This window comes from Centruroides sculpturatus, unplaced genomic scaffold (assembly GCF_000671375.1).
Source record: "Centruroides sculpturatus isolate CEXI.00-Female unplaced genomic scaffold, Cexi_2.0 scaffold157, whole genome shotgun sequence".
In the NCBI taxonomy this organism is placed as follows: domain Eukaryota; kingdom Metazoa; phylum Arthropoda; class Arachnida; order Scorpiones; family Buthidae; genus Centruroides; species Centruroides sculpturatus.
In genome coordinates, this window is record NW_019384522.1 from 557,635 (window position 1) to 568,579 (window position 10,945).

General features: G+C 27.9%; 1 protein-coding gene across 3 annotated transcripts in view; it reads right to left on the reverse strand.

Moving 5' to 3' along the window:
* The window catches only part of LOC111622772 (myosin-I heavy chain-like), a 66,850-nt gene that overhangs the window by 42,427 nt on the left and 13,478 nt on the right, over nucleotides 1-10,945 (reverse strand). For 2 of the 3 annotated variants that reach the window (XM_023365194.1, XM_023365192.1), the window contains exons 8-12: nucleotides 4,784-4,956; nucleotides 4,663-4,686; nucleotides 3,948-4,161; nucleotides 2,728-3,042; nucleotides 2,384-2,457 (exon numbers count right to left, since the gene is read on the reverse strand). In XM_023365194.1, the coding sequence (XP_023220962.1) occupies nucleotides 2,384-2,457; nucleotides 2,728-3,042; nucleotides 3,948-4,161; nucleotides 4,663-4,686; nucleotides 4,784-4,956 (800 nt within the window). The remainder of the gene's footprint in view (nucleotides 1-2,383; nucleotides 2,458-2,727; nucleotides 3,043-3,947; nucleotides 4,162-4,662; nucleotides 4,687-4,783; nucleotides 4,957-10,945) is intronic. The other variant, XM_023365195.1, reaches the window with a different exon arrangement.

Below are 10,945 nucleotides of genomic sequence, written 5' to 3' on the forward strand. Positions count from 1 at the left end.
TGCTATACTCAGCTTAAAACAAAAATAGCAAAAAAAAATCTTAAATCCATGTAGAATATATTTAATTATAAAAATATTATAAGGATAAATAGTCTCATCTATACACACTGTAAAATATACAATAAATAAGCACTGTTTTGGTTTCGAGTCAAAAGTAAGTTGTATTATAAGGATACTTGTTGAAAGATATTGCTACTAGAAGAGATATTTGTGTATATGTAAATGCAGATATCATTATGCTATAATATAAAATAATAATATATCAAGTGAATGTGAATGAAGTCTAGGTACATACAAAGTCAAAATTCCTCAAAAAACCAGTTAAATGTGCAAAAGCAGTGACATATACAGAAGGACTGCTACACATTTTAATTTTTTTGTTCAAATTTCAAAACACTTTTTAAAAACATTTATGACGGCAAATATGATTTATTGCATTATACATAATACAATTATTGTGCACATGTTAATTCTCATTAATAGAGATGTAACTGATACCAAACTATTAGTAATCTGATACTGATATATCAGAATACTGAAATGTTCCTGATATATTGAAATCAGTTCATTTTACAAACAGATGTCTGATCTCTCTTTTTTCTTTTCTGAATGTTTCTAGAGATGATAACCAATATCAGAGTATTCCTGATATATTGGTATTGATTTGTAAAACAAATCAATGCTCTGATCTCTTTCTTTCATGTTTTTTGATAGCAACTATCAAAAAAAGCATAAGTTTGTAAAACAAACTAATTCTGATATCTGGAAAATTTCAAAATGACAACATATCAGTGTTGGATAGATATCAGTAAGCATCTCTACTTATTAATTATTCAAATATTTTTAATTTTTAAGTTGGCCTGCCCCATTTTAGGTACTTCTGAATCTACCATTGAGCAGAAGGTGTGAAAAATATTTTGTTCACTCATTTACACAAATAAAAACTTCAGGTATTCCCTGTACAACATGGTATTTCTACTACATGGTTTTGCACTAACACAATTCAAAAATTGGGAAAATTCCCTATACATCAGTTTTGTTCTGACACGGTTCTAACATGTCCATATAAAATTTCACAACTTTTAAGTGCCAACCCTGTTATTCAATTTTTTTTTCAAGCAAGCATGTGTGTTGTCTGAAATTTGCCTACAGATTTTGGAATATTGAAATTTTCATTTTGTTTTGTGCCTTTCATCAGGTTTACCTTAATGAAAACTAATAGTGCAATTTTTTTCTTCCTTGTCCTGACTTTCCTATCAACCAGGTGTTGTTGCGGTTGCTTTCAGACTTTAGTCCTTAAGACTAAAACTGTATTTTGTTTTTATAGATTAGATAAACTTCATTAAATATGAATATTAAACATGTAGGTACTCAAAAAGTGTTACTAAACTTTTTTTAACCATAAGTAAGTACTTATTTGTAAAAATGACAAATAAAGTACAGCAGAATCTTGATACTCAAACACAGACAATTCGATATTCAAACCCAAATTCTGTAAAATTAAAAAAAAATCGCCTGATACTCAACTGAACAAATGTGACCACTATAACAAATTTTCAATAAATAACATTTTTATTTTAAATTTGTCATCCATAAAAAAATTTTATGTTAAAAATAAAAAAAAAATGAAAATGTTAGTGATATTTCTGATCAAGGTCAACAAAAAAGCTGAGATGATGACAATACTTTGTCAAAAGAAAATGCCCTCGTTTAACTAAAATTAATATTAACACATAATACAGTATTTTTAATTGTGATTGTTAGTTATTGATTGCTTAATTAATAAACATATTTCTTTTAGTAACATAAAAAATAGTATACTTTTGTTAACTTTTGGAACCTAACGCTATGTTTTGAACTAGTCTTTTGTTTCGTATAGCAAGGATTCACATAATACGGTATTTCTTTTGAAATTTAACTACCATATTATCTGAGGGATACCTGTCTTTTAAAATGCTCAAAAAGTGTAGTGTAAAGTGAAATCCAAGAAAATTAAAATAATCATCACAAAAACAAAATGGAAGGAAGAAAATGACATAAATTGCAGAAAGTACAGCATTAACCTTCCAAAAATGTATGTCATTTAGTGAAGTTAGCTACAAATCATGGTTTGTCTACAAGATTATTAAAGGAATTTCTGATGAATATATTTCTTGAAACAATCTGGAAGTATCTTAAGAAAAATAAGAATGTGAACTTTGTAAACAGAAGGCAGAGCTTCTGTTTACAAAGGCTGCTCCACTGTTTGCTGGCTGCACCACATAAAGGCCAAAGGGCCAAAGAGTAAAATAAGCATAAAATGTCATGCACTATGACACTTTATGCTTATTTTGCTCTTTATCTTAATATACTGCCAAAAAAATAATAAATTATTATTTCATACCTTTGTTCACGTTCAACTTCTTCTGGTTCAACATTATTCAAATGATTATTATCTAGTTTAACATCTTGAGAATCCTAAAATTATAATAATATATACAAATTTTTGAAAAATTTTAAAAGATCAAATAAAAAAATTATATGCACTCTGTTAGATTTTGTTTACAAGCATGTAATAAGTACATAATTTAAGTAGCCATTTTATTTTCAAGTTACATTTCTGTTATTTTAATTGAATAGTATTAAAAATAGTACTAGCAGAAGTAGAGTGATTAAGTTTTGTGCTAAAGAGAAAATTCAGAAATTTATTGTAATTATAGAAAATAAAATATACAAGGATCTACATACCAAAACACCTTTTGAATAAATTTTTTCTTCTTTGAGACAGGTAACTGTTGATGGAGTTGGTGATTTTATATTTGAATGGTTGACTATAGTTTTTATAGGAGAAGGGGTTTTTCTGACATCTCCATTCATTATATTAACTGGAGAGGTAGGAGGAGGAAGCGGTGAAGGAGATAAAATTCTGTCAGAAGCAACACTCTCTGGACAAGGAGAATAAGAAGGACTTGTAGCAAGTGGACTTGGACTTGGTGGAGGAAGAGGACTTGGAGATGGCTCTGGAGTTACACTCTGAACATCAGAAGAAATACAACTTTCTTCCTAAAAAATATCCAATAAATTATAGATTAAAAATAATTAAATTATAGATTAAAAATAAAATGTATTTAAAAATATAGTTTAAATAAGTGGAATTTGATTTAAATATAAATATTTTTAAGTGTAAAATATAATTAAATAAAACAGAAACTTATTGAAAATGAAATGCAAGAAAATTACATCTTAAATTTTAAAAATCAGTTTAATTTTTAAATAATTAAGACATAAAATATTGGCTTTTATTTATTTAATGGCAGATTGTATCAATTTTTTTAGATCAGATTTAGCCCATGTTTTCAAAGATATATGCTAAATTCTAGCAATTTAATAATTGCATCTATCTTTAGTGTAAAAATTATTGGCATATTCTATCATTAAACAAACAAAAAGATCAGTTACAAATTTGTAAACTGTATTGTAAAAATATATATAACTAATTAATAAACAGATATCTGCTTAATTTAGGTGTGTTAAAAAATTTCTATATATTATTTTTTACAACACCCAGTAACTTTTAAATAATTCATATAAAGTTTTGTGTTGTAAAAGAATGTGTAATAAGAACAGAATCAAAAAAGCCAAAAAATCATCAAATTTATAGGGATATTTTTACACACTAATTAATTAATTATAATTTGGTAATAGAAGTAATACTATGTTAAGTGCTATTTTGTACTAAAATGGTTAATTAATTAATTTAGAAAACTCTAAAAAAATAAAAATCTGACTTGGAGAGGAACTTGAAGAATTTGTTAAATAACTTTTGTAAAATACTGTTTTTTAAAATAATTTGATATTTCTTCAATGCTTTAAAAATTAATTTATGTTAAATTTATAAATAACATATTTCTTAAATAATTTTGTTAAAAATTCAAATAAATAAATAATCTATTTCATAATATATCCACCTCTTCAGCTTCTGTTGTTTCAACATCTTGCAGCAACGCTTCCATTTGTTGTCCTATTTCAGTTACAAATTCCTGAACATTAGGTCGTGCTTCTTGAACATCACTAAGAAATGAAAACATTTCATCCAGATCAAGGCATTCTGATGCTTCCTGTGCTCTACGGACATTTTGTTCCACTAATGTAGCAATGGCTGCTAATTCTTGTTGAGTAGCACTAACAAAAAATATTTTAAAAATAAGTCCTATACACATTGTATTACAAAAATATTAATAATAAAAACATAACTCTGTAAATAAAACAACTTATTTTACATTGGACATGATCAATTATCCAATTCTTTGATAGCCATGTTTGGAGTATCTTATCTGATAATAGCTACAATTCACTTTTACATATATAATGAATTCACTTAATTGGAAACAATATATATTTATTAATAAATTACACCTTATAATTCTAGCACACTATTTTATTTCACAATGCTTTCAACCTTATTTAAAGATTCCCTTCGAGGAAGAAAAATTTGAATCATTTAATTGCAAAAGAGTTCAAATCTCTTCATACATTACTACATACTAATTTTAGAACTGTTTAAATTACCTTTTTTAATACTATTTCTCTGAGTTTTGTTTTTATTAATCTGAATAATAATAGAAATGCTATTGAGACATTACAATTTTAATAGAAATTGTAAAATTAATTAATATAACTTACCCACTTTCTTTTTCAGTCTGATTGCTGCATGCATATTAATATTAATATTTTAAAGTTAAGATAACAGACAACAAAAGCAGTTAGGAAAAAAAATTTTTAAGAATATAAACTGAAGACATACCTAATTGATTCTTCTAAAGCTTGTCGTTCTTGTTCTTCCATTTCTTGTTTTTCAGCTTCCAACCTTTTCTTTTCTTCTTCTTCTTGTTCTTTTCTTCTCATTTCAGCTTCAACCCTTCTCATCTCTCTGAGTGCATTTGCTACTTCACGAGCAAACATACCTCGAACATAGGCCTAATCATTTCCAAAAAATTAGCATAAACTTACTATTATTACTATTGATTTAATTAACAAATATTAAACATCTCAAAGGTAAATTAAAATAAGATAGGATTAAAATATGCAAAGTATTTTAACATTTCATTATCATACAATACAATAATTGCAATTCAAAACAAAATTATTAGATTAAATCATATAAAATTGTTGTAATGTCTAAATTACAAATATGTTTAATAGCAACATCAAGTAATACATGCCTGGATGTACTAGGTGAAAACAAAGCTAATGGATGAATATTATGTATTAGCAATATGCATAATAAAGTGATTTCTCATATTTTTACTATATAAGGCTGTAACTGGAATTGGCTTGGAATTGATATTGATGGCTGTAATGTCTTTTTTTGGCGTAATACACCCATACATACAGAGTTTCCCTGTTTTGGTTCAGATTATTTATTGGTTCAATCATATAAGCAATTGTTACAAGATTAAAATAAATATGACTGTGTTTATAATCTTATTATTAAGATAAACAGCTAATGAAAACTAATTTAAGATATTATTTTTTCAGAAGTTTAACCACCAGATGTGGATATAGTATATTAGTAGATGTTTAAGTACTTGAGAGTTGGCAGCATTTTTGGGCATATAATTAATAATTTATTTAAATTATTAAGGTAATTGTTTAATTTTTCTTTCTATATAATTTTATAGAATTTTTGTTTGCATTGACTATTCACTGCCATTTTTGTGTGTATTTTTATTTCTTTGTGGATATAATTATTATTGTTGTTGGTTTTGTTTATTATTGTCATTAATATTGTACTGCTTTTTTCTTTTCTTAGCAGGTTTATTATTATGTGCTGTACTGTTAATAATAATGTATTTGGCTTGGAATTGATATTGATGACTGTAATGTCTTTTTTTGTTGTAATACACCCATACATACAGGGTTTCCCTATTAAATACTATTAAATAAAAAAAATAATAAATAAATATAAGGTAATTTTCTAATTAGTTTTTATATATTTATGTTAAAATTTTATTCTCAGGTAATGCAGCTATTTGTTTTGGATTTTCTAAATTAGTAAATCAAAATCTGTTATAGGTAGTTGCAAATAACCTGAATTGTGAAACATTAACATATAACACAAAAGTTTGTTTGGTTTGAGAAGATAGCTGAAGTTATTAAAATTATTAAATCAAATAGGAATTTCATTTCATAAATCTTCAGCATTAGCTAGTGATTGTAAAAATTTAGCTTTTTCCTCCCCCTAAAATTTGACAAGAGTTGTTACATGTTTGTCCTTTCTTCAGTTAATTAGCTTTTTGCTATTTTTAGTTAATAAAAAAATCACCCCCATACATTAAATGTGTAAAATTAAATATAAATACTTTTTACAGGAATTGGTTTTTCAGTTTTAATAACTTCATAAAAAGACTTTATGAACTACTTATGTGAGAAATCAGACTCTCTTTTGGGAGTTTTAAATGCTAAAATTTGTATAAAATTTTTCTTTCATCATTATTTCCCTTATTTCTCCCATTTTCACCCCTTTGGCCAGGAACTGGACCTTTTGACCCCTCAATGTACTGCGTCACTCCGAAAGGTGACCTCCTAGATGCTCAAAGTCGTCCTAAACGACCGAAGAAGGACTCCCCTCACACAGGGGATTATTATATTCTAAGGTAGCTGCAATATTCAAGTAAAGAGCCAATTAGCGACAACAAACACATGTTACTGTCTAGAGCAGGGATCGCCAAAGTGGTCTATATCGACCCCCAGGGGTCGATATAACATTATTGGGGAAGTCGATGAAAAGACTAAAACTTACAAACTTTGAACTGAATATTGCTAATCTTGCTAAGGATTATCAAGCTTATCCATCTTATTGATTGTCAGTTACAAAAATTATTATTAACATATATACAGTACAGTACTGTACAATAAATGTAAAAAATGTAAAATTAAAAGATATATATTAAAACAGTAAGCGCTTTTTTTTTTGCTTGTAACAAAGTTTTTGGTGTAGATCGATGTAAGGTTACGAAAAGTTGTAGGGGGTCAACGATCAAAACAGTTTGGCAACCCCTGGTCTAGAGGATAACCAAAAAGGTCACCTGTAAGGGTAGATCGCACGGTGAGAAACCATATCACATTACCGAAGATGGACAGTCATTACCCCAAGTGATGACTACTTTAATGCTAACTGGTCGAGAGAAGTGACGACGGTGGTCATAACTGCGTCACCATGATGGGAGAGATGATAATAACTCTGAAGAACTGTCAAAATTAAAGTAAACAACAAACGCAGCAAAGACAATTACATCAGGAAATCCCCAGATATTTCCCACGCTAACCGTGTGTAAAAGGGGATCGCTCCCGCACCTCTGAGCGATTGCCGGGAAAAAGCCCAAGGACTGGACTCCTCAAGTCTGCTCTCCTCTTGAGATCTTCGCAGTTTCTGATCACTACTGCAAACGAGGTACAGACTTGGAAAATTTTTTACTTCTCTCTTTCTCGGTTTTAGATTAGTTCTCAGTAAACTCACGGGTAGCGGACCTTCGACGGTCCCGCCGACAGGAAAGACAGACAGCAGCCATCTATATTGTCGCGATGCAGAAATATTATTATTATTATCATTATTATTCTCCTCTTGTTTTAGTTTCAAATGTACTTGCCTGTATTTGTATCGTTTGTTATAAATTAAATATGTTATTCTTAATTTTAATATTGTGTCATCTTTGAGTGTGACCAACACCTCGTCACAACTTCACTACCCCTCCCACTCACTTAACCATTGCCATCCCTGACAACGAAGCCGATAAGTGGGGAGAATCTCACCGCTCTACCCCTCACTTCACACTTAGCTTTAATTTGAGTGTGTTTTTCGTGTTGGAACAAATTATTTGGTTTTACATGTAATCGTATGGGGGAAAAATGATTCACCTTATGACATTTTCATGATACAATCTCAGTTTCGGAACGGATTAATTTCGTATCCGTAGTCACTGCTCATAAAGTGTATTTTCCAAAATGATTGCTTATTTATTTCAATTTATATTATATACTTCTTTATTACAGTCTTAGTAATATGATGAGTCCATAAGCAATAATACATAGTAAACTTTTCTGTGAAATTAAACTTCTCATACATACTTAATTTTAATTTCACAAACGTATCTACATAAGTAAAATCAGATAAACTAACTAATTTGTCAATTTTTTTAACAAATTAATTCGGAAAACCTATATTATTATATAACAGACTTTCAGCTTCAATGAACAATCCCTTGCCAAAATTAGTTTGTTAAATCAAGGTTGCACTTTACCTGCATTTAACTTTAAAAAGATGAGTTACACAGTAGCAGTTTTTTCAAATTCAAATATGAAAATCACAATCATTACACACAAATTTTTACAATATAGTTATAACAAATTTGGCTATGTTTCACACCAAACAAACTTCCATCCTACATGAGAATGTTACATAATCCAAGTTATCTGTAACTATCTAAAACTTATTTTTTGATTTACTAATTCAGCAAATCTAACAAATAGAAACAGCTGCATTATATGAAAATAAAATATTAATATGAATGTGCAAAATAGTACGAAAAGTGCTTCATACAGTAAAAATATGAAAAGTTATGTTATTTTTCACAACTTTTTGATATTTTCTGCTAATACATATTCACTCATTAGCTTTATTTTCATCCACTATATCTAGGTGTGTAGAGTTGGTCATCACTGTCACACATATCCATATTACTGACTGATAAATTATAGCCAATCAATTTTTAATGTTTTTTGATAAATTTTGATCTTAAATTCAGGCTTCTGTAAGCATATTTTGCCACTAAAATGTTAATTTGTAATCATCATAATATAAAAAAAATAATGTGAAAGATGATAGATCAAAAGTGCTTAACAATAATTAAACTTAAGTCTTCTTAACCTTTCTTAACCTTTCACCATACCAGACTAACTTCTGGGTTAGTCACGTATGGTGCTATCCCTATGTAGTGGAGAATAAATGTGGGAAATTTTTAAAGTATTTTTCCATATGTTTTTTCTCATTACCATTTCAGAAAAGGATTTTGTAAACAGTTATGTCTAATAAAGAAAAGTCTTTTTTTATTGTTACATAATTCCTTTTTTATATGAATTTTTTTTTTGTGGCAGTTTTTGGCGATATCCACAAAAGAATTTTGCAGATATATTCATCCTTCACCACTGCCACACGATTGCCCTTGACGGCTATGTGAGGACCCAAACGGGGTCCGAAAGCAGGCCAATAACGACGTTTTAAATGAGTCAAGTTTCGTAGTGCGAAAGAGCGAACTTAAAGATCGGATTTAAACAATGANTACAAAATCCTTTTAGGTTATTCAAATATTAGAAAATTTAGGCTTTAAATTTATGTATATTCTGACATACATAAATGAAAGACATTAGCTTCAGAAATATTTGAATAGTTAAATAATTGGTATTCAGTTATAATTTTTAAAAAATAAACATTTTTCTGATGAAATCATAATCTGATAATCTCAAAAACAAACCTAATTACAAAATTTTTAACTTACATTAATCTCTAAAGATGATGGATGCATTTTTCTAACAGTAACTTTGGTACTATGAAGATTATCTAAGCACCATTGAGCATATCTAGCAATACATCTATCTTCACGAAGATTTTTACGAAGAAAACAGTGAAAATACTGAAAAAGTTTTTATATTATAATAAACATGTTTAATTATTAATACTTTTTTAAAAATGACAGAAATAAACTCAAAAACAATTATTATTAAAAAAGCTTACACGACTAAAAGTCTTGCTTGGATGGAATGCTACCACACACAAACATAATACAAGCCAAGCTCTTAATAAAGATTCACGACATGGATTATTAGTGGACTGACGAACTAACTGCACTAATATCTCATCTCTTAATTCTTCTCTTTCAATACCATAACCAATAATTGACTGAATTACTTGAACATCACCTTCAGGCTTTAATTCACCACGTAAATATTTACTAAGATCCTAAAAAAATTTAAACATTTTAAATCAGTTTAAAATTATGATGAAAAATTAAATATATCTCTACAAAGTGCATTAGTTATGAATTGGATAAATTTATTTATTTACCTTGAAAATTGTACATGCAATTGTAATATTTTCTGGATCATACATATGTATATGAGAAGTAGGAATTGCACTGTTACGAGTATGAGTAACCATATCAGATTAAATTAACTGAAAAAATATTATCCATATATTTATAAGCCCATATATTAATATCCTGATTTATGAAAGAAAGAAATAATGTAATGAACATATCTTTTGATTGTAATACTTCGTATTTAAATTTATTTCATCAGTAGGTATAATCATAAAATGTATCTTCAAGTTATGACATTTTGAAATTATTACTATTTATTATGAATTCATTTAAATCAATTAAGAATATCAACAATAAATATTAAAACTTTCTGCTTAATTATTTTAATTTAACATTATTACATCCATATACATTAAAATTTTGTTAAAATTACCTATCTAATCTTCCTTCTTGTGGTTCTCCTAATAAAACTTGTGCTTGTAAACCAGCTAATTGTAAAGCAATACGTTCATTCACTGGAAATTCATCAGCCTAAATAAAACAATTATAAATTGAACTTATTATAAATATAATAAAAATTATTCTAGCAAATTAGCAATCATAAAAAATAAGAATAGAATGAAATATGATTATTCAAATTTTAAATTAATAAAAAAAATTTTTAATAATACAGTAGAGCGTCAATTTTCCGAAAGTCAATCATCCAAAACGTCAATCATCCGAAAGAATTCCAGTCGGCAAATTTAAATTTTCGCCAGTGCTGTGGCGCTTCAATCTTTGACTATGTCTTGGGCTACTCAAATATTTTACGTTTTTGATACTAAATTAACATCTGAAGTATAATTTTTTATTGTTTTTATATTTTTCAATAT